Raw genomic sequence first — 22,867 nt, 5'->3', positions numbered from 1 at the left:
CTAGAGTTACAATTGTTACAGTGGTATCAGGGTGGTGACTAAAGTGCAGTGAGCAAAAACCAAACATTACCGATGGAGCCTAGTATTGAGCGTGGGCTCGATGCGGGACTTCAGTTTGGAAGTAGTAGCCTGTGAACAAAAGCACATTGGTTGATGGTGGGGAGTGAGGGGCAGAAAGCAACAATTGGTGATTTGTGCAGGCAGAAATTTACCGTGACCGGGGATCTGTTCCACATAAGGCGCTCGATGATACGGGCCTTTTCCGTGCGAGTCTGAAATAAAAATGCCACGGGCGCACATGAAGTATATGGCGAGCTATACCGGACTCATTTGATTCCCAAAGGGGCGCCAGGGATCTTCCAAGGGCTTACCTTAAATTACTCGTAGAGGGGCCTCGATGGGATCCCGTCTAGGTAGCACAGTGGCCGGATGCTAAGCGTCTGCATTCAGAGACGCCTGATATGCTGTGTCGGGATAGTGGTGGACACTGAGGACGGACTAATTGGGAATCGGCGGTAGTGCCGAGGTTGGACGCCATCTTGGAGTGGTGGATTGTCCGAGCCATAGTATTTATTTATAATATTTAGGATGACCAGTGAAAGTGCCTGTGCGTGGTACGCAGTACAAGGGGCACCAGCTGTTCGGTGAGAAACAAGCTGAGGTGCCCTGCATGAACCGTCAGAGTGGTGGCGAACGAACGACTCAAGAGTGAGTTGTGCTAGTATGGGCGCCATTTTGGAATGGTGAGGCGCAGAAAGAGTGAAGGTGAAGGTGCCACAAAGCGTTTCACAATGCACATGATCTCGAGCTGATTTAGTTAAAAACATGCAAATTCGAGCCAACTGACATTTCGAAATTGTTACATTTTAGGGACAGACAATTATTTTGTAAGCTCATGCAGCGAAAGGGGGCACAAATGAACAGCTTATATTAGGCTTGTCCAGTCTTCAGTTCTGTTGAGGCCATCCTGAATGGAGTTGAACTGTATGATGGACTTCAGCTCTTCTTTATTCAGTAATTGTCCCATGTTGCCGCCTCTCGGAGGGAGTCTCAGTACTTTCAAGACAGTCCATTTCAATTCATTGTCAGAGTGTTTTTGAGCTGCAAAATGTTCCACCAGGGGTGCATTTAGAGTACCGCACCGAATGCGGCTCCTGTGTTGTCCAATACGGATTTTTACCTTTTGGCTGGTCTGTCCTATGTACACTTTCTGGCAAGGGCACACAATTAGGTAAATAACGTTGCAGGTGCGGACTGTAGTTCGGACTGGACTGTTCCCATGGGGCAACAGGGTCAGAGCTGATTTGCATATCGCCATTGTCTAACCCAGGGTGGTGTGGAGTGCAAAAAAACGATGGATTTGGGCCCAGATCTTTTGACTGGGGGAATGTGTGACATTGATCCACATTCGGTCCATCACTTGTTGTTTTTGCAATTGCCGCCCTAAGTGCGCTGGGGATGCCCAGACGTGGGTCCCAGGCACTCCACACCACTTGGAGTCAAGCTAGCCGGGCTGATGAGAGGTGTTACCTCGAAACCGGTCCGGTCCTCGGATGCTTGATTCTGTTCTGGGAAGGACATGGCTTTTGTAGTTCGGACTGGACTGTTCCCATGGGGCAACAGGGTCAGAGCTGATTTGCATATCGCCATTGTCTAACCCAGGGTGGTGTGGAGTGCAAAAAAATGATGGATTTGGGCCCAGATCTTTTGACTGGGGGAATGTGTGACATTGATCCACATTCGGTCCATCACTTGTTGTTTTTGCTAAACTTTACCTGCATCCACCTTCTTATTTGACGCCCCCCCCTCCCCCCCCCCCCCCCCGCCGCTAGGAACATCGCGGCCGCTGAGCGGGGGGACCATAACCCCCAGGAACCTCCACGGCACGATCCCGCCCACTGACGTGCCCAGAAGGCGCTGGAAAAGAACGTTGCTCCTCCCGCGTCGCGGGAAACACGCAGGCGGTCGCCGGCCTGAGCCCGGGCAGAGGGCGGGCCGTCTGTGGCTGTCCGGGACTGTATGGGGCCGGGCAGGGCCAGCCCCTTTGACTCACTGAACTCTTGGACATTCTAGTAAGGTTTTACGCACCAATTGGTTTTATTTCACTTCTATTGCTTATTGTGTTACATATAGTGCACAAAATATGATTAGTATCCCGAGTCTGGGTCGGAAATCATCATAGGAGGGTCTGTTAAAGGGACACTGGACGCCTTTATTACTAGGGCAGTCTCAGTACTGGGAAAATAAATAGTTTTAACTGAGAGACGAATATCTACTGAATGGCAAAACAAACGTTCGTCCCTGGGGGATTTAAATCTAGCAAACTCCAACACGCACTACCAACAATCAATTGATAGATACAGATATCCCACTGCTGTTACAAGATCCCCCAGTCTGACTTGCGATCCACAGGGACCCCATTATCTCTGATACTACCTTAGATTCACTACTGGAAACTTTATCAGAAGATCCATTGTTAGAATCCCCTAGAAATGTCACTTCCAAGAAATCCCCAATCGATAAACCCTCAGCAGTGGGTATTTCCAAAAAAAGAAAGAGGGGGGGCGTGAAGCATAGGGGAAGCAGGGCCAAAATTTGTAAGTCCACCAACACTCCAAAGAAAAGCATAGGCTCAGCTTCTAGTGGGAATGATCAAGAGAATCTGATAATAATCCTTGATCAAAGATTGAATAACATTGAACATTTGTTCAAATCTATGCTGTTGCCTATAGTGGAGAGAATCAAGCGTATCTATGAGCAAATGGGGACCATTACCGACATTGGAATTGCCAATTCTAACTCCCTCAAAGAGTTGTTATCTAGCCAACTACCCACGATTGTCCCTGAGGTGAGAATGGCATCCTCTTTACCCATTAATAAAACTAGTAGTAAGCCAAACCTAAAAGACCAAGACAATACATCCAGCATGCAGAATTCGAATATGGTGCAGGAAATTCCTGGACCAAAGGAAATAGCAGAAAATAGGCCTCCTAATATAAATGACATGGAAAGTGAGGATATAAAGCAGAGGTCTCCCAATAAGGACAAGAAGACCATGGGGCCCGTTATTTGCATTGATCTTCCACCAGAGGCAGAACACCTTGTTATTGTATTAAACAGGGTTGCCTCCACTACCAGTAGGGAAATTTGAGAGCTACCAGACCCTCAAGAATAAAGCCATGCATTGGCTAAGAGTAAATAGACCACTACCTCCACACCTGGACGGTGAAATCAAATGTTAGAAGGACGGGGTGGGTAGGAAGGAGACCAAAGGACGTCACTGAAGATATAATCATAGTAAACTTCCGGGATTGTAGAGTAACAAATCACATTTGTGAATGGTACTGTGAGGGCTACGAGGGAGGTATAACCGCCAGAACTTTGAGTTACTTTTACCCGATAACTCTAGTGCAGGGGTCTCCAAACCGGTCCTGGAGGGCCGGATCCATGCCAGATTTTTAAAATTACTACATGTATCTCAATGGGGATATCCAAAAAATCTGGCATGGATCCGGCCCTCCAGGACCGGTTTGGGGACCCCTGCTCTAGTGGGTAACCCATGGAGATATGGAAATCCCACCTCCCGTCCCATTAGGCCACCTATGTTCAACATCCCGACCTCCAATAGATTTTCCTCTCTCATGGGGTTGGAGGGGGTAGATTGACCAACAACTGGGAGTGACAAGTTCATGGGGGAGTACGAGCCTCTCCCAACCTCAGCCCAGAGGTGAGAATTAAAGGGTATAAAAGTGATAGACATCTGGTTGCACAGGAGAGGTAAACATCAATGTAGACAGGCGTATGGCGGCGAACCAAACAATTCCTTCCGGCATATTACCTGTTATAGGACAAGCTACAAAGGTAAATTTGATTGTGGAAACTCTGAGGAATGGATCTTGCTGTTATAGAAAGCTCAATAATTGTTAAGACCTATCAATCATCGCTTGGAATATCGCAGGGCTAAATATAAATTTGGTGGATCCAATATGGCACTCATTCATAGAAACATACAATATCATACTCCTGCAGGAGACCTGGATGTTAGAAAGTCCCCACATTAGCTTTCTCTCTAGCAATTCATGACTCTCTTGTATTTTCTGGAGTCCTTATATATCGCCCCCCAGGCCCACCCTCCACATTTCTAGACTCTGTTGGCGACGTGCTGAGTGATTTAACTCTCAGGTTCTCTAACTTCACGGTGTTGGGGGACCTCAACCTACATCTCGAGGCCCCAACTGATCCTGGAGTCAGTTGCTTCCTAGACACAATTGAAGTGTTGGGACTCACTTTGTTGAATCGCGAACCAACACATCAAGCAGGACATCTATTAGATGGTATCTGCTCTAATTTTTCCAGCCTGATAGTTAAACCTCCAAGCCCTCAGGTATGGACTGATCATTTTTTAATTCCTTTCCTGATAGCTGAAACCCGGAAATCCTTTTCTAACTCCTTAAAAGATACAGATAACCCCTATATAAAACCCACTCCGAATTGGAAGACACTAGCCAGAAGAGCCGATATTGTTGAAAATCTTAAAAATGAATTACCAACTTTCGCCGATTGTACTTGTCCAGACTATCAAAGCTTTTGTGACTGGATTGCTGGAGCGGGCAAGATGCTCATACCAGCTAATAATGAGAACATGAAACCTAGGAATAAGAAAAAAAATGCCCCGTGGTTTTCATCAGCCCTTAAGGCTGAGCTAGGCGAAGTGAAAACTCTAGAACGGAGGTGGCGTCGTAATTACGACACAGCCGCACGTAACACCTATATAGCAGCTAGACGGAAGTATCATGTAGGATTAAAATTAGCAAAAAAAGCCAATTACCTACAGGCCATTTCTTCTGCAGGCCAAGAACAAAAAGCTATCTTTAGGAGTGTTAAGGATTTTATCAAGCCCTCAGCTCTATCGCAAGAGATCCCTCCATCACAAGATCTCTGTAACACGATATCTGATTATTTTGATAATAAAATCCTAACTATCACTAATACCTTCCCATCAGATACTACCATCACAACGGATGGTGAACAGATAGCGAAGATGACTTCCCCCCTCCGCTTTGACGAGTTTGGCCCAGTCCCCCTGGAGGAAACTGCCAAAGTTATTTTAGCCAGCAAATCAGGTTCCCCTTTTGACCCCTGTCCTCCTCCAGTGTTGCACCATCTAATAGAGATAGTTAATCCTATGATTAACAGTATCATCAATTCTTCTCTAGCAACAGCAAGTATCCCAGAGGACTGGAAACTTGCAGCTGTCAAGCCACTCCAAAAAAAGGCCCTGGCCGATCCTACTACCCTGTCCAACCTGCGCCCGATCTCTTTGCTACCCATCTTATCTAAGCTGACTGAAAAGTTTGTCAATAGTCAACTGACAAACTTTTTAGAGAAGAATAACGTTCTCCATCCGAATCAGTCTGGCTTTCGGTCAGAACATTCTACCGAATCAGCTTTACTATATTCTGCTGAAACTTTAAGAGCAGCAGTGGATCGGGGAAAACAGGCTGTCCTTATACTTCTTGACCTGTCGGCAGCCTTCGATACCGTGTCCCACAACATCTTACTGGACCGGTTGGCTGCCGCAGGTGCGGGAGGACAGGTGTTGACCTGGTGTAGGAACTTCCTCACAAACAGACGCCAAATAACAGTGCTTGGCCCATATCAGTCTGAGGCTAAAAACGTCAGCTCAGGGGTGCCACAGGGCTCTAGCTTGAGCCCTGTCCTTTTCAATCTATATATGACACCCCTGATGAACTTGATCGAGCCATTCAAGATCAGTTCTATTTCATACGCTGACGACACCCAACTGATTTTGGTGCTGGATAAGGAACAACCAGGTGCCGAGGAAGACCTTAGGAACTGTCTTGCAGCGACATTTAAATGGATGAATAACAACCATCTAAAGTGCAACGCCGGAAAAACGGAAATTCTACCCATAGGGATCAATAATCTTTTTTCCCCCTCAGCATGCTGGCCATCGGATGCAGAAGCTCCACCTAACACAATGGCATCCGCCCGTAACCTAGGCATAAAGTTTGACAACTGCCTATCCTTCAAACCTCAGGCTGTAGCAGTGGCAGGTATGTGCTTTCAAATTATCAAAGCACTTAGGAAATTTTTTGACCTCCTTCCCCTTTCGGCGAGGAGAACAGTCGCAGTGGCCTTAATAAATTCTAGGCTAGATTACTGCAATGGACTCTATGCTGGAGCAAACAAAATCGTGCTCCACAAATTGCAGATGATCCAAAACGCGGCTGCCCGCCTCGTACTGCGTCTGCCCCGTAGATCATCTGCCTCTGCAGCTCTAAATACCTTACACTGGCTGCCAATAGGAAAGAGAATTTTGTTTAAACTTCTCTTGATTACTTTTAGAGCCTTCCATCAACGTGGCCCGACCTATTTACGAAGTGGGTTCAAAAGATACTACCCAGCACGCTGCCTAAGATCTGCTAGTCAGAATTTACTTACCATCCCCCGTTTTAAACTGGCTACAAAGGGTGGCAAATCCATCTTTGTACTGGGAACCAAGGCCTGGAATAAACTCCCCCTTCCCTTGCGTTCTTTCTCCCAAGAGGCCCCTTTTAGGAAGGCACTGAACCTGGATTTTCTCCATGTCTGACTCAATGTGTAGAACCCTAGTGTAGTGGCTGTGTTTAAGAAACTGGACTTCTTTCCTTATCCAACCCTTCCACCTGGGTTGTGTAAGCGCCAAGATACTCCTTGGAGTGGTAGCAGCGCTCTATAAATGCCCATTACATTACATTACATTACAGAGTAAGATACAAAACGTACGGGGTGGGGGCAACACGCTCCGCAAAAGGAAGATCCTCTAGAGGACTTATTATTTGGGTTTGTGTGTCTTTGCAAATCGAGATTACTTCCTTAGAAATCAATTCACAAGACATACTGGTTTTAGGGTTCAGGGACAAAGATAACAAAACTACTTATCTTTTTAATGTTTATATCAGACCATCGCCTTCACAGGGTGAATCGAATGTTATTAACCAACTTGACTGTACCCTAGATACACTAGGCCATAGCCCAAGGGTATTCATTGCCGGCGATTTTAATTGTAATTTTGAGCCGGTCCATGGTTTTGGGGATTTGATGGAGTTACAAGATCAAGCATACAATATTCCACCCCTGGCTAGTGAAAAAGAGGCCCGGAAAAGATTGAGAATCCAATAAAGCCTAGAAGATGCCAACTGTATGCAAAACTTAACAATTGTGGTATAAAAATGCAAACCCAGTAAGGCTATTGGATCCCATAGATCAGTTGATACAATATTCGAGCAAGTATTACAAGTGGGGTATTTGTTCTGTAGATATTGTGTTACTGCTATTTCTGTACTGTATTGTATATGTTTTAAGTTTAGATTCTTATATAACTTTCTTTTTAAGCTCAGAATGTTATTTATGTGTCTTTAACAAATTTTATTAGTATGAAATGTAATCTACTTTGTTGACATTGTATTTTTTCAAAAGAAATGTATGTTTTCAGAAGAATTGATTGATTTTTTTTCTGAAATTTTAATACCAGATTTTCAGTTTTAATAAAAGATTGTAAACGTCATACTTTGGTTTCTGGTGTGTCCCCTGACAATAGGTCTTTGGGTTCTGTGGACAAAAAAGAACATCTGTCCCCCGCATGCCGTCATCTTTAATACTATTCCAGGGATTTTCTCTAGTCTTACTTAGTGAAAAAGAGGCCAAGTGTACCGCAGCTGTGATTCAGCTCTTAGGCCTAACCCTGGCTCATAATCTTAGATCCTGTAACGGTCGCCTCCCTTCTGACAGACCTAAAGTCCACACGTTCTGTAGAATGAATTCGCAAAGTCACATTGACTATATAATGGTGTCACTAAATTGTTGGTGCTCCCTGAGTGACCTTAATATAATTCCTAGAACAGAGAGCGATCATCTACCCCTGAGCCTGAGGGCTTCTCCAGAACTCTTTTCTATAGCGATCTCCGCAAAAGCTAACCACGGTATCTTAGATAACCAAATAATGTTAACCAGGAGTAACTGTGCTATAAAACGGCCCAATATTTTGGGGGATAAAAGGTTATTGACTAACATTTATTTAGTTTTTACAGAGACTCTGTCTACGCGTATTGAGAGCAATGTAGCACCAATTACAATGACTGACCTACATGGCAGGTTGGTAGATGCTCTCGGCCCTATATTAAGTAAAACAACAAATAGTAAGAGGGGAAAGATAACTGAAAGGGCCTGTCATGGTAAACCCTGGTTCTCTAAGGACTGTTGTAAAGCAAAGTCGGAGTTAATAGCAGCAATAAAAAGAAAGGATTTACCCAAAACAAGGATTCTAAGATGGTCATATTACCAAATATTAGATGTAGCCAAAAAAGCTTGGGATGAGGAGATATGGGAAGGTCTTATTAGAGCAGCCAAAACAAAGGACCAGGCAGGTTTTTGGAATTTAATGACAAAAGGTAACAGGGCAGGTAGCAAACAGAGACATATTTCTGGATGAGGATACCTGGGTCAATCACTTCTCCATGCTCTATTCTGAATCAAAAAACGAATCTAATACTGAAAATTTAGAGTTGACGGGAGAAATGATTGAGTCAGCGAAGGCAGCTAATTTACATTTCGCATTGAAAGAAACAAACTATGTTTTTGGAACACTAAAATCTGGGAAAGCTCCGGGAATAGATAAAATACCTGGTGACCTCCTAAAACACGATTTGTCAACCTGGGTTCCCTATATGGTTTATGTAACGCTATAGCAAGCTTTGACCCAATACGGAAAACATGGCGGGGAGCGGAGATCATCACAATTTTTAAAAAGGGGAATAGGCTGGATCTGGCGAATTATCGCCCGATCAGTCTTATAGACATTCCCCAGAAAATATTCGCTAGAAATATATTGCTGCATCTTTTGTCCTGGATCGAAGAAGTGGACCTGCTAACAAAATACCAAGCAGGGTTCAGAAATATTAGTACGATCGACCAGGTCTTTAGGTTTTTGTGCCTGTGTTGGAAATATATTACGGTTAGACATAGCACACTGTATGTAGCGTTCGTGGACCTAAGAGCTGCTTTCGATTTAGTTTCTAGAAGCAGTCTCTGGACCCACTTGAGAAACCTTGGAATGCCCATCGAACTATTAGTACAAATAATTAGATTACATGAAAATAATTTAGCAAAAGTAAGGTGGAGCCTCGAGGAGAACTCACTAGAGAAATCCCAGTGAAGCGTGGGGTGCGACAAGGTTGCGTGCTTGCACCAACCTTGTTCTCCCTTTACGTAAATGATATCCCCTCCTTCCTTGAAGGATGCAAGAGCGATCCTCCCAAGCTAGGGGGGGGGAGGCAATTCCTGCTCTACTCTTTGCAGACACTATTCTTATTTCTCAAACTCCTGGTACTTGAGATTAACCCGAGTAAAACAAAATATATGCCCATTAATCCAAGTAAAACGTTAAAAAAAAAAAGCTGGAACTCCTAGGAGAAAGATTGGAGTATGTGAATAGTTTTAACTATTTAGGTATCACGCTAGATTCTAAAATGTTGTGGAAACCCCAATTAGAAAAAACTAAATTAGTTTTGCTCCAAAACTCTATGCCAATACTAAAGAAACACAGAGGGAGCAGCTCGAAGGCTGTATCACCTGCCATCAAGGTTTATAAATGCAAGGCACAATCTGCAGCCCTTTATTGGGCAGAACTTTGGGGGCCGCATTGTAAATACAACTTCGAAGTGGGTGAAAATAAATTTGTACGAAGTCTATTATCCTTGCCAACAAGAACCCCACTGGTACCTATTTTTTGGGTATTAATCTAAAGCGCACTGATAGCCTAGCTGCGTTACGTCCCCTTATGTACTGGATTAGAATCTGGACCACGGAAGAGTTTATCCATTATAGACTTGGACTTCTTGAGTTAATGCCCCTTGGTATCATAAAGGATATCCCTTTGGTTTAAACACTTTGCCACCTGGTTTAAAAAAATAGGACTATCAACTTACTGGGGAAAACCAGAGGAGTTAACGAAATCTTGTAGTAAAATAGTAAAGCGTGTATTTTGGGATTGCCAACGCAATGCTTTACTACAGGATGCCAGTTTGGGACCACTAACCACAAGGTTTCTCCAGTTCAAAGACGTGCCCAAATTTGAAACTCTTTTAGACGAGGTTTATCCCTCGGTGGCAGACCAATGATAAAAAATCTAAATGGGGCAATAAGACTCAGATAAATGCAGTTTTTGTTAAAACGGTATATTAAGGAAAATGTTACACACTTTATTTTTCTGCCCGGCGTATAAATCTCCGAGGGAAAGATGGATTAAACCCCTATGTAACACCCTCAAATTAAGGCACTATAGACAGGCAGAACTAATTTTCCTATCAGACACTGCACGATTGATCGTCTTTTGCGTCTCCAGATTTCTTATGTGTTTTATGTTCTATAGAACCAAAAATGGTTTGAAATTGTAACTCTATTAGAGCATAATGCAAGCAGGTACTGGATCAATATGCAGATTTATTATGTCGATTGATTAATAGCAGCCTTAATTCTATTGGTATGTATGAACTAAAAATTGAGTATATCCCCGTTTATTCAAATTTTAATGTTGTAAATATTTTATTCCTTTTAATACAATGATTTTAGAAACTACTGATGAATTGTGTAAAGCTCTCCCCCATCCATGATATAGGGCCCAGTTATCAAAACTTTTCTTATCTTGCTGTGATGTTGTTTTTAAAACTGTATTGTGATGTACTACTACTATGTACTTTTATGGTTTATAAAAACCGAAATGAAGTTTGATGAGTATCATGAGTGTGGAATGGGTGGTGCTCTGAATCCAATTTGTGAAAAATTTATGCGCTCAAAAATCACAAAATAATTATTGGTTTACACTCTGTGATTTCCGATGCATAATCTAAATGTAGACTAGCTGCACGAGTCGAGTGTACATGAGTTTTGACTTCCCAGACTAGGTGGTAAGAGCCTAAGTGATGGCAATAAGAAGCCACTGAGAAGTTAATCTTTACTGGTGAACAGCCACACAAGTAGCAATAGCATCATCCGACTCACCAGTTGGCCTTCGTTTTTAGAGACAAGGCAGTACGTAGCAGACACATTTATTTTATCCTAAGGTGTCGTATTTTGGGTTATTGCTTGCATATTGTTTTCCTTCGTTTGACACCCCATGGCCCCCAGATGTTTCTTTCTCGTGTGAAAATACCAAATTAATATTATCCTGGAACATACTTTCGAGGCTTTTGCTTCATAAAGTGTTCAAGCACTTTTCAGTCGAACCAGTGTCGTACCTCTGATTTTGGTGGTGCAAGATCCCCTGAAAGCAGGCCTAATAAGACGCATGGTTCCTGGTGACCATGTTTTCATTAAGACTTTAACAGCTGTTAATACTTAAATTATAGACGTAGGTGCGTAAGGCTGGGCAGTCCATACATTCAGCATCCACAAGCTTGGCTGTTTTACTTAAGAAACAACACCCTTCTTATTGCTGAAGCGCTCATTAGTATTTGAAAATCAAAGAACAAGGAAAAGAGCGTGTTGACTGTAAAATATTCAGTCGTGTGGGACTGATCTTACAAAAAATAAATGAAAATATATATTGCTTTAAAAGAGCAGTTGGCTTACAGACCTGTATATGATTGTAAATGTCGTTTTATTTATGTCACTAAAATCCCTTCTCGAAAGAATTCTTGGAAACATGTTGACTGCACTTTAACCGTTCCTGATCTACTTGATCTTTACAGGGCCCTCTGCCAAATACTTGCGGACATTTCTGGGAAATGGTTTGGGAACAGAAGAGCAGGGGCGTTGTCATGCTTAATAGAGTGATTGAAAAGGGATCTGTAAGTACTAGACATTTTTTCTTTAAAATAATTGAGCTTGTGTATTTGGTAAGGTTTACAGCCATTGTCTTTTGCCAAGAATTAACCCTGTTTATTATAGCTTATACAGCTTTTAGTTTGTTGAAAGTATTTGTTTGGATGTATTAGACCAGCAGGGTCAGTCTCACCATCCCTTAAGAAAAAGCCTTCAGGCGAACCCCCAAATTCCTGGCTTTCATTCAGAGAATATTCCACGATCAATACCTGGTATTAAGCATCTTTTCCAGCTCCCAATTGTGTCCAAATACTCTTCTGAAGTCTTCAGTACGATACTTCTACAAGTGGACAACTGTTGGTTCAACGTGGTCTTGAACTAATGGTTGCTAAATCCTTCTATGAACTTTTTATGAAGTTTGGGCCATATCCCTTCAAGATGATTAGATTCGGTTCCTGCTTCTGCTGGCTACGTCTAAGACTTCCCAGACATCCTCTAAAATGTATGCTTTTAAATGATTTCCTATTGGAGAGGTGCCAAATGTACCACATGGTCTAATTAGGTTTTTTAAATGTCATGGGAAGATTTCCTTCCAAACACTGAGACTTTTGTAAGACCTGCAGTAGGTGAGGTGGGGAGGGAAACAATCTAGGGTTTAATATCCTTGTCATTTGTTTGACAGTCTAATTTTACAGCGCCTCAGCTTGCTGTCATCATTGGAGGACTGAAAGTAAATCATTGCAGTTTATGAAAAATGTTACATTCTCAGTATTGGAAGGTGGAAAATGCAGAATAAAAACTGGTGAAACATTAATATCCATAGCACCATGGGTTTTCTTTCTACCTTTAAAAATCAATGATCTGGGCTGACATGACGTGAAGACGTGAGCTTTAAGTCTGTGATCTGACGTGGGCTAAGGGCGGCCTGGTCCAGACACCCTACCCTAGACGATCCCCAGCCCATCTGGGTGCCTGATGACTGGGTAGAGAGCCCTTAATGCAGTCAGAGCCTACTGAGGAAAACTTTGCTGGTGCGACCGGGTCTCTCCCACACAGCGTTGCAGGCCCGGGAGCAAACTGCGTGAAACGCCTGGTTTGGTGATGGCCGGGAGAGGCCTAGCCTGGAGCGCTTGCCGGGGGTAATCCTCGGGGACCTGGATCTGTTGCCTGTCCTCCTTATTGCCGCAGTTAAATGAGCCAAAAATTGAGGTATTGCTCTGGGCCTTGGCCCGACGGGACCGCGCACTGTTTGGGTTTTGCCATGCAAGGCCGCTGATAGTGCACCCCGGATTCTGTGCACGCCAGTGACCTGCAGCCTGGACGGTGTCTTTGGACAGGCAGGGAGGATATTACGCGGAGGTCCGGGAAGGGAAGCCCTCCTCAGTTCTCCTTTGCACCCTGGGATTCAGCTGAACCGCAGGAAAAGCGAGGTGAGTAGCTAGTGGGGCCCCATGCCGGGACCTGCTCTTTCATTGCCACAAGTCTGTTTTACCATCTGCGGTGTCTATGACTGTCTGATTGAACTTGGCCACGGCAACCCTATGTAAGAGAACTAGCGTAGAGGAAACTAGGGGGCCTGAATGACAACCAGTTGCCTTGGCGACAGCCCATGAACCGATCGGAGCACCATGCCGGCACGAGTGAAGAGGGGAACCCTGGGTGAATTGATGTTCGGCAGAACATTTGGAGCTCCAGAGGAGAGTCCCTGCTAGTGGCCCTGACAACCCACTGGGATAGCTGGATCTCAGGAGTGCCCCAGAACTTCTCTGGACAGGAGGTTGGGAGACTCGTATGGCGGCCCGCCATGGACAGTGCACCACACGTGCTATTGGAGGGGGGCCCCCCTTGAAGACCTTGGTGCAGCCTAGCTGAAGCTCGTTTAGAGACCAGGTTATCACTACTGGGGACCACGGGCAACGGAGGATCTGCGGGGCACATTGGTGAGACGCTTGAAAGGGGTGCGGCACCGGTCTGTCCTCTGCCGCTCTGATGGTAGTGGACAGCGCCTTCATATTAAGAGCATTGCAACGTCCTGCTGGGTGCCTGGTGATTACAGGAGTATCCTGAATCTGAGAAAAAAGACACAAAAACCATCATAACAAGTCTGAGCACCCCTCACAAGAATGGGAAAAGATAAGCCAGGGCACGTGTCAAACCATAATGCCATCACTCAATACACCACTCAACGTCTCCCTACACAACAATTCAAGAGACAGTCTGGCACTGAGGGAGACGGCGGCGCTGTCAATGAGCCTTCCCGGGCGGAGCTCCTGGAGGTGATCCAGGGATTGCGAAATGCCTTGGAAAAGCAAATTGAGACAGTATCCATTGATGTTAATTTACTCAGGGCAGACCTGCGAAAAGTGGCGGACAGTGTCCACGGCAGAAGGGGACATTGTGCAACTTCAAGGCGAGGTGGCATCGCTAAAACAGCAGGTATCACAGTTATCCAGCACCACTGGGGCGTTGGAACGTCGCGCTGAGGAAGCGGAAGGTAGGGCATACTGAACCTTTCTTGGAACATTGGATACGCACTAAGCTCTGCCCCAGTGGACTTTTGGACGTCTTTGTTGTGAAGAGAGCACACAGGGAGCTGGTCCCTCCTCCTCCACCGGGGGCACCTCCCAGGGCATAATAGCCAAAATCCTGAACTATAGGGACAGGGACTGCATTTTACGAGCTGCGAGGGAGAGATCGAACCTCACCTATGACAATGACAACATTTTGATATACCTGGACTACACCAGGCAGGTACAGGAACAAAGAAAATCTTTCCTAGGAGTAAAGCAAAAACTCAGAGAACTCTGCCTCCAGTATATGCTCCTACACCCCGCAAAACTGAAGGAGATATCACAGGGGAACTCCCACTTCTTCGAAGCCCCGGACGAAGTATGGGAATGGCTTGAAATATGAGGGGATGCACTTCCAGTCCAGGAGCGGAGAGGACCCCAGAAAGAATGAGGGACTAGGCCCCTGAGGAACCGGAGGGGCAGGCGCAGATATCGATCCACTGACAGCAACCCGTCCGAAAGACAGAGGGTCACAGTGGGTAATGACGGCGCCACGCGAGTGGAGTTCCCAGGCTCGGGTAATTCCACAACGCAGACATCGACGCCCCAGAAATGGAACTGGTTCCTGAGACCCTGATACAAACGAATGAGGTGATTTCGGACTCTCATATCCCCCCGTACCTGGAATGATGGTAATGTTATGAACTATTGGGTTATAATTCCAATAGTCCAGCAGGTCTGAACCTCCTTGAACTTAACAATGATGTTTAAGGTATGATAACTCGGGGAGGGTATGCTTGAGGGGAAAAGGGGGGCCGGGTTAGGAGGTCCACTTCGTATCCTGCACACAACGGATGGTACGTGATACGGGATAGACTCGAAATGGGGGGGCGGGGGGGCTTGACCCTAGGGGGAACCTGAGGCTCCTACACATTGTATGTTTCGACAGGATAAGCCTGGGAGTCTGTTTTTTTTCTTTTTTTCTCATCAAAGGAAATTTTACAGCCTCTGTTTGGGTGATGGAGCAGCTATGCATGTCCTGGCACAAGCTTGGGAAGGACATTAACGCATGCACGCTTGCAGCATCTTTGCTTGTATGCGGGGAAGGGGCCATGGGTAACTCTTTATTCCGTTTAAGTTTTTGTTTGTACAGCATACAGTGTATGTAATGATTTAAAGCTGGGGAGGGGCAGAAGCCTAAGGGCCTAGGAAGGTACGAGGACAAAGGGGACTAAAATTATGAGCTGGCACGTTAGAGGGCTGGGTACATGCACTAAAAGTTATAGAGTTCTCTCCTTTCTCTGGAGACACCAAGAAGCTATAGCATGTCTCCAGGAAACCCAATTCAGTGAGGACTGAGCCCAAAAGCTGGCAAAAAAATGGTGCGGCAGATTTTACACTGATTATATTTCACTAACGCTAGAGGTGTACTTGTGCGTGTGCCCCGGGACCCCATACGTCCTGCAATTTCTGGAAGCAGATATACATAGGAGGTACATACTTTTGAGAGCGAAGCTGGACGGAAGAGATGTAGCTATATTGAACACATACGCTCCTAACACGGAGGATCCAGACTTCTTTCAAGTATTTAAGATGTCTTGATGTCAGAACTAAAGGTACCCCTTATCTGGGTGGGAAACTTTAACTGTGTATTGGACTGAGCTTGATAGGTTCCCCCCTCACCGGGGGACTAAACCACAGATGGCGGAGAAGCACTGTGAAGTCATGGGGAACTTAGTGCAAGATATATGGCGTCAGAGGCATCCTTCCCAGAAACTGTATTCTTGCTTTTCCCCCATGCATAATACCCACAGTAGACTAGACAGAATATTGGCTGCAAACCAGGACGCTGATATATCTTTAGAAGTGACTCATCCGGCTCAATTCCTATCTGACCACTCCCCTGTGTCCTGTGTGATCTGTTGGGGTCCCAAGCTTGATGGCCAAGTACCTGGAGGCTACCAGCAGAAGTGCTGGAAAACCCCTCAGGGAAACAACACAAAAGGAAAGCAAAAACTGATTATATTGAATTGAATTGAGAGGGGGCGAATTTGTCATGGGCCACGAAGTAGGAGTCCCTGAAAGTGGTAGTGAGGGGTGCATCTCTTAGCCTGACATGTGGGGTCCGCAAACAGCTTCAGCAGGAATGGACAGCTTAGGAGCAAGGCATATTGGAGAGACAGCTCCGGGAATGCTCAGATGCTACGGCAGGGGCTAGGGAATGGGAAATTCGGACACTCCTCCAGGACATATGGGACAGACTTGATAAATATACTCACACAATATAGACCACTCTTACACAGAGAGGGAGACATGTAGTCACTTGTTAGCTTGGATCCTTTGTAGAGAACAGCAACCTGTCACAATAGTCGCGTTGCGCACGCCCACTGGTGGCTTGGTACATTCCGAGATAGGACTACGACGGGTCCTGCCGTCTCATATGCAGACTGTGTTAACCGCAGATCCAGCAGTGAGCGAGAGTGCTTACCTTCCCTACTTACAATCTTTGACCCTGAAATCTCTCCCCGAGCAAGCCAGGAAGGATTTATAGTCGCCGTTAACCCTAGTTGAAGTGCAATCTGTGTGCAGCAGCTACTGGGGGCTAACTCTCTGGGGAGTGATGGATACCCCCGGGGTTTTACTGTACCTTTGCGCCCCCCCCCCTACTCCTTTTGCAGGCGTACCTGGAGGCCTTCGAGCAGGGTATTCTTCCGCCTAGTATTCGCCAGGGTGAAATTTGTATGATTCTGAAGCCTGGAGGGGCTCCCATGAGCCCTCATCTTACCGCCCAATTACGATGAAAAACAAGGACACCATATCCTATGTAAATTGCTTGCATCCCGCCTAGGACCATATATGCTGCACCTTGTCCATGATGATCAATGTGGCTTTATACCTGGTCGAAATACAGCGATGAATCTACGTCGACTAAACCACATTATGCATGAAGCGAGGTATCAGGAGGAGGAGATGGCACTTGTCTCTATAGACCTAGCCAAGGCTATTGACACTTTGATTGGAGATACCTCTCGGAGGTACTCAGCGTCGCGGGGCTGAACCCTAAATTCTGCGGTTGGGTCAGACTATTGTATACTGACGCTCGTGCAAGGGTCAAACTAGGTGACACGCCCTCAGAAGAATGGAAGTTGGGACGGGGCACCCGACAGGGGTGCCCACTCTCGCCCTTTTTGTTCGCCTTAGCTATAGAGCCAGTGGCGGTACGTGGTAGAGCTGACCTAGATCAGTGGGGACTCAAGGTAGGAGACACAAACCAGATAATCTCCCTTTATGCAGATGATGCGCTTTTTAATCTGGCATGCCCCTGGGTGGAGATACCGGAACTGCTGTGCCAGCTGGAGTGGTTCGGAGAGGTATCTGGGTTAAGACTTAACTGCAATAAGTCACTGATTTTTCCCACTGGCGGGCCTAGCCACGGTGGGGACTTTGTTGGGAACAGGTGGCATTCCGGTATCTAGGGATCCAGGTGGTGCTGTCAAACACACAGACAATGACAATGAACATGGATCGAACAGTTACAGTCCTACAGCATTCTGTGACATTCTGGAACAACGTTCCACTGTCTCGTATTTGAAGACTAGCCATCTCAAAGATGGTAATGCTTCCGAGGTCCCTTAATGCGCTCCAGAACTCACTTTGCCTTTTTCCGACACGTATTGTTTAAAAGCTAAATACGATCCTGACCTCACTGCTTTGGGCAGAAGGAGGAGTAGAGTGGCCCTAAATACTATGATACATAGTTGAGGAGAGAGGCCTGGAATCTCCGCGATTTGACCTATATTACTATGCAGCTCAACTGTGGCAGTGGAAGATAACTGGGAAAAGCGCCTAATGGCAGGTAAAGCTGATCCGTCGACACTCCCGATTGCACTGATGAAGGGTAAGGGGGCGGAGACAACTCTTCCTTATGTAGTGAGATGCACTGCAAGCATCTGGCAGCAGTTTGTTGAGAAGATTTTGGGGAAAGCACCATTTCATAGTTACCGATGTGGGTCTTGGCCCCATTCCAGTAGATGAGAACACATATCATTCCAGGCCTGGAGGGATGGAGGCTGTGAGTACCTCACAGACCTGTTCCAAATGAAACCTTTATCTCCTACGAACAGGCCAGTGAGTGTTTCAGTCTAGGGCAAGGGGCACTACCTGCATTAGAGGTATCCAGGAGGTGGTCAAAATCACCTGGCCAGAGTACACAGATATCCCCCAGCCAACACATACGTTGGATATCCTACTTGCATGTGGTGCTGGTCGCAGAATGATTTCCCTCCTATATAAGGCAAGACTCTACACCCCGACGCCGCCATCAAGGGCGGCTTGGGAGAGAGACCTTAATACACAGATAGAAACAAGAAAATGGGCGTCCATAGGAGCTTTCACACACACTGTCTCCTACAATGCTAGATTTAAACTAACAAACTATAACTTTTTACACCACACTTACCTGACGCCAGTTAAGGTAAAGCATATTTCACACAACAAGGGTGGTAAATGCCCCAGGTGTGCCACAGACTAAGCAGACTTTCTCCATCTAGCTTGGGGTTGCTTGGTGGTGAGGCAGTTCTCCAGTACTGGATCTTTCATAGATTCCCATGCTTGAATCATCCCCCTCGTCATTATGGGAGTCCCACGATATACATATAAAAGCAGTAGATAAAATTACCATAGGCTACCATGCAATGAAAAGTCAGTGCCATAACCTATCCACCTTCTTTTCTAAAATGATCCAAATCCAAGCAACAGCCAATCAGGTGACGGCATCCTCTAGAGCAATCCCAAGAGAGGCTACGTTCTTCAGATTTTCTACCACACGTCGTGTGAAAGGGAGTCTCCCTGAGCTCTGCTCAGTTTTTCTCAGTTTCCCACCAGTATTTCTTCAAACATGTCTGAATCTTTTAAGAAGGGTCTCTTTAGGTCATGTGGATCGTGTGGAAAAAGAGGCTGCATTCTGAAGACCCACTTAAGTACTGCAGCTCCTGCCTTTACCCTCAACACAAGGTAAAAGATTGCAAGATATGTAGAACCTTTTCTACTAAGACCCTCAAAGACCGAGGGTAGACTACTGATTTGACTTCAAAAACTTAAGGCGAAATCTGATGTTCTCTCTGAGGATGAGGAGAGCTCTACCTCCTTGACATCTAAAGAAACACCTTAAAGGAGAGAAATATTTCTTATCTTCTTTTTAGAAACCTCAGGAGATTCATCAAAGAAAACTTGTCATGAGGAAGAAAGTACCTCACAAAAAGGAAAGCTTCTGTTTAAAGCTGAGGAAAAAAAACAAAGAAAATATTCTTCATTTTATTACATGAAGATATCTGTCTCTAAGAAGCTTTTACCGCTGACGGCGTTTATTTCTGAGACTTGGACGTCGAGAAAACCATCCTCAAAACATGTTTATCCTTCATCGTCGTCTAAGAAATCTCCATTGCCGACGTCGGTCCCGTCGCCGTTTCAGGTGACGATGAGTGTTGTACTGCCGACTATCTCATTGTCTGCGACGACTGCAACTTTTTTGTCGGCGTCCGCATTGACGACGGTGGTCCCGTCGACGACGGTGGTTCTGTTGACGGCTACGTCGACGACCGCGATAATGACAATCTCGTTGATGATACAGACGACTGCTGTTTCTTGTCATATCATGTCCTAGTCTACGATGGAGACACCTTTACCGTCTACAAAGTTGTTATACTCCACGGCTGGCCGTAAGCGTCCTTCCCTCATACCAATGTATCCATCAATGACGTTCTCATTGACGACACAGTCTGCGAGACACATTTCGGCTAAATCCTGTGATAATTTCTCCTTTACCTCCTTCAACATTCTTGCAGGAATCTGATGATGAAGGGATGTTTGGACCTGCAGATAGTCCATCCCAATTACATGTATAGTATTAGGAAGAGGCTGACTAGGACTATTGGGGATACTATCAACGGGAATATTCCCCTCCTCATGCAAAAATTCAATATATGGAACCAGGTTCCGAACCTATGGTTCACCTTCCTGTTGCAGTGATTCAAGATCTTCAAGATTTGTTACGAGACTATTGTACACGCTTTCTGTCTTCACCTGTTCCTCCGCCTTTTCAACCTCCTCCGCCAGTCACTACACCACATCATACTTCTGTGCCTCTGTCCACACCGTCCCTGATGGGAGATACTAGTGGGCTGCCACTGCATCCAGATATCTCTGATGAGGGAGAGATTGAGAATACTCCGCCTCAGAAGGAGGCTCAAACAGGGGATAAGTGGCATGACTGCCATATCTACACCAGCTTCTCCGTCTCCTCAAATGATAGAATCTCCGCCAGAGAACATAAGCGGCTTTCGCGCTTTAAGGCCCATCACTGCTTCACCTGGCAAGGAAGGGAGGCATTTTGATAATATTGGGAAGAGGTTTACAACCACATCAGGGGCAACTGTTCGAGCTGCCAGCGCTCTTGCGATTCTAGCCGGGTGCGATCGACAGATGTGGCTGGATATTGCCCAATTTTTAGATCAACTTCCAGAAGACAAAAAGATGGATTCAAGGAAAATCCTGCTTGAAGGAGAGGTCAGCTTCCGAAATTATGGACTCATCCATGGATATTGCCTCTTTGGGTTTCCGTCAGCTTGCTGGAGCAGCTGTTTTGAGACGCCAGGGTTGGCTGAAAGCAACCTTGTTCCGCCCTGAAGTACAAGGAAAAAATTATGGATATGCCATTTGATGGTGAGTCACTCTTCGGCACACATGTTGATGATGCTTTACAAACCATCAAAACTGATACTGACACGGCTAAGGCCCTAGGAGCGCTCCAATTCAGGAAAACCCCCTTTCGTGGAGCAGAAGGAATTATTGCCCCAGTATTGGAACTTTCATAGATTCCCATGCTTTGTATCATTCCCCGTCGTCTGAATGAGAGCCTCTGTAAATAAAAAATACCATAGTAGTAAGCACAAAGTGAAAAAATAGGCCTAGGCCTCATCTGATTTTGTAGCTTATCCACCTCTTTTTGTGAAAGAGACCAAATTCTTGCAACAGCCAATCAGAGCAGCCTCACCCCACAGAACCTTCCTGAGAGAGCCTCAGAGCCTCAGATTTTCTACCGCACGTTGTGCAAGGGAGTCTCCATTGAGCTCTGCTCATTTTTTCTTCACTTCTGAGTATATTTCTACAACTTTTTGCCTGTTTTTCGTCATGTCTGACAAAGAGAAGAAAGCACTTTTTAGAGCCTGTGCTACTTGCTCAAAAAAGAGGTTGTTTGTGATGACCAACATGAAGACTGCATATACTGCTTTTACCCGGTCCACAAGGCCACTGACTGCAAGATTTGCAGAATCCTCTCCACCAAGACCTTGAGGGACAGAGAAGGGCGCCTGCTGACCTGGTTGCAAAAAATGAAGGATCGCAAGGAAGTTCTGTCTTCAGACAGTGAGGGCTCTTCTTCTGCTGTTTCATCAAGAAGATCAAAGAAGAGGGGTAGGTCTCCCCCTTCAACATCTGATCAGCCCCATGTGAAGGCCTTACCTGGGACCTCTGCTAGGTCTGATAGGCCTGCTTCCCTTAAATCTCCTCACCACGGTGAAAAGGAGAGGCAGGGACAGCCTGAGGTGTTGCAACCTTCAAAAAAGGCTATGAAAATCATCTCTGTAACTTCACCACCTTCACAGAAAGAAAAAGGGGTGAAAAAGCCTTCATCTACGCCTCAGGACATACCTTCTGACAAGAAACAGTGTTCGCCGACGGTGAAAACCACAGGTACGTCGACGATTCCTGTCAAAAAGGACTTGTCTTTAAAATTGGCCTCGTCGACGGGCTCGTCAACGATGGCTACGACGACGGCATCCTCACCGTAGACTGTTTAAGATGCCTGATTCCTGTTCGTCGTCGACAAAACTGACCTTTTCAACGTCGACTACGATGACGTAGAGGGTAGCGTTGACGGTGATGACGACGAAAACTACGTCGACGACGACGCCAGCTTCCATGATTCTGACGACGAGCTCGTCGGTGATTCAGCCATCGTCGACGAAACCCATCTTACCGTTGACGACTCATTCGGCGACTAGCACAGTCTCTTCGTCGGCGCTTCTGTCGACGAAACAGTCGACGAAGATTCAACCGTCGATGACTATTCCGTCGACTACGTCGTCGACGACTGGGAAAATCTGCATTTCTCAAAGGAAGAGACATATAACACCAGAAATGACATCTCCACGGCGCGTTACGCTGTTGCTTCCTACCTTATTGCTTGATGATGACACTGAGGAGGAAGATGATAGCAATTATGGGCCAGCTTATAGCCCATCTGACTTGCAGGTCAAATTACAGGAGGTCAGTTCTGAGGAAGGCGAGGTGGAGCGACACCACTATTCTCCGCAAGACTGTTATGACCAGCAAGAGAGGCCTTGCATGCAGGATCATTCACAGAGATCTCCACGTCGGTCTCAACAAGAGATGGTAGCGATGCCGTCCTCTCATTTCTGACCTGCAATTAATGTTGCAGGACTATCCGAGGCGTTTTCCTCGCAACAGGAGGTTCA

General features: G+C 45.7%; 1 protein-coding gene across 1 annotated transcript in view; it reads left to right on the top strand.

Annotated features, from left to right (window-relative positions):
* The window catches only part of PTPN1 (protein tyrosine phosphatase non-receptor type 1), a 451,311-nt gene that overhangs the window by 299,940 nt on the left and 128,504 nt on the right, over nt 1-22,867 (top strand). The window contains exon 4 of the mRNA XM_086932463.1: nt 11,751-11,849. Within this exon, the coding sequence (XP_086788589.1) occupies nt 11,751-11,849 (99 nt within the window). The remainder of the gene's footprint in view (nt 1-11,750; nt 11,850-22,867) is intronic.

This window comes from Lissotriton vulgaris, chromosome 7 (genome assembly GCF_964263255.1).
Source record: "Lissotriton vulgaris chromosome 7, aLisVul1.2, whole genome shotgun sequence".
Lineage (NCBI taxonomy): Eukaryota > Metazoa > Chordata > Amphibia > Caudata > Salamandridae > Lissotriton > Lissotriton vulgaris.
The sequence above is the reverse complement of the archived record's forward strand: the minus strand, read 5'-3'. Positions and strand labels throughout refer to the sequence as shown.